Source organism: Triticum dicoccoides, chromosome 2A (assembly GCF_002162155.2).
Source record: "Triticum dicoccoides isolate Atlit2015 ecotype Zavitan chromosome 2A, WEW_v2.0, whole genome shotgun sequence".
NCBI lineage: Eukaryota > Viridiplantae > Streptophyta > Magnoliopsida > Poales > Poaceae > Triticum > Triticum dicoccoides.
Window position 1 is genome coordinate 748,565,759 of NC_041382.1, and position 438 is coordinate 748,566,196.

Here is a 438-nt window from a genome sequence, read left to right on the forward strand (position 1 = left end):
CGGCGGCGCTCGGCCGCGGCCTCCTCCGCGGAGGAGAAGGCGAAGTGGCGGGCGGGAGAGAGCAGCTGGGCGGGCTGGGGGTGCGGGGCGAGGTGGGATTGGGAGAGGGAGATGGAGAGGCGGCGGAGGAGGAGGAGACGGCGGTAGGGCGCCGCCATGGTCACTTCCGGCGGCGGCTCGGGGAGGGGAGGGGAGGGGAGAGGAGGAGCGGGGTAGGATTTGTGTGTCAGCAGAACCAAATGGGCTCAGTTTTGCTTGGTTGGTTTTGGCCCCTCTCTCTTTCTCTCTTGGGCTTTTGTTTCACTCTCAACTCAAACGCTCCAAACCCAACCTATTTTTTTTTCTCCTCACTCTTTCTATTTCTTCTGTTTTTCTTTCTTCGTCACATGAATGCTAAAGAGATCCCGACGTGCAAGCTTCTGTTGCTTTAGAGGTTTG

General features: G+C 58.9%; 1 protein-coding gene across 1 annotated transcript in view; it reads right to left on the reverse strand.

Annotated features, from left to right (window-relative positions):
* Window positions 1-205, reverse strand: part of LOC119356904 (pentatricopeptide repeat-containing protein At1g10270-like) — a 3,938-nt gene extending 3,733 nt beyond the window's left edge. Inside the window, exon 1 of the mRNA XM_037623895.1 lies at window positions 1-205. Within this exon, the coding sequence (XP_037479792.1) occupies window positions 1-158 (158 nt within the window). The 5' untranslated portion in view covers window positions 159-205.
* Between the last annotated feature and the right edge of the window lie 233 nt (window positions 206-438).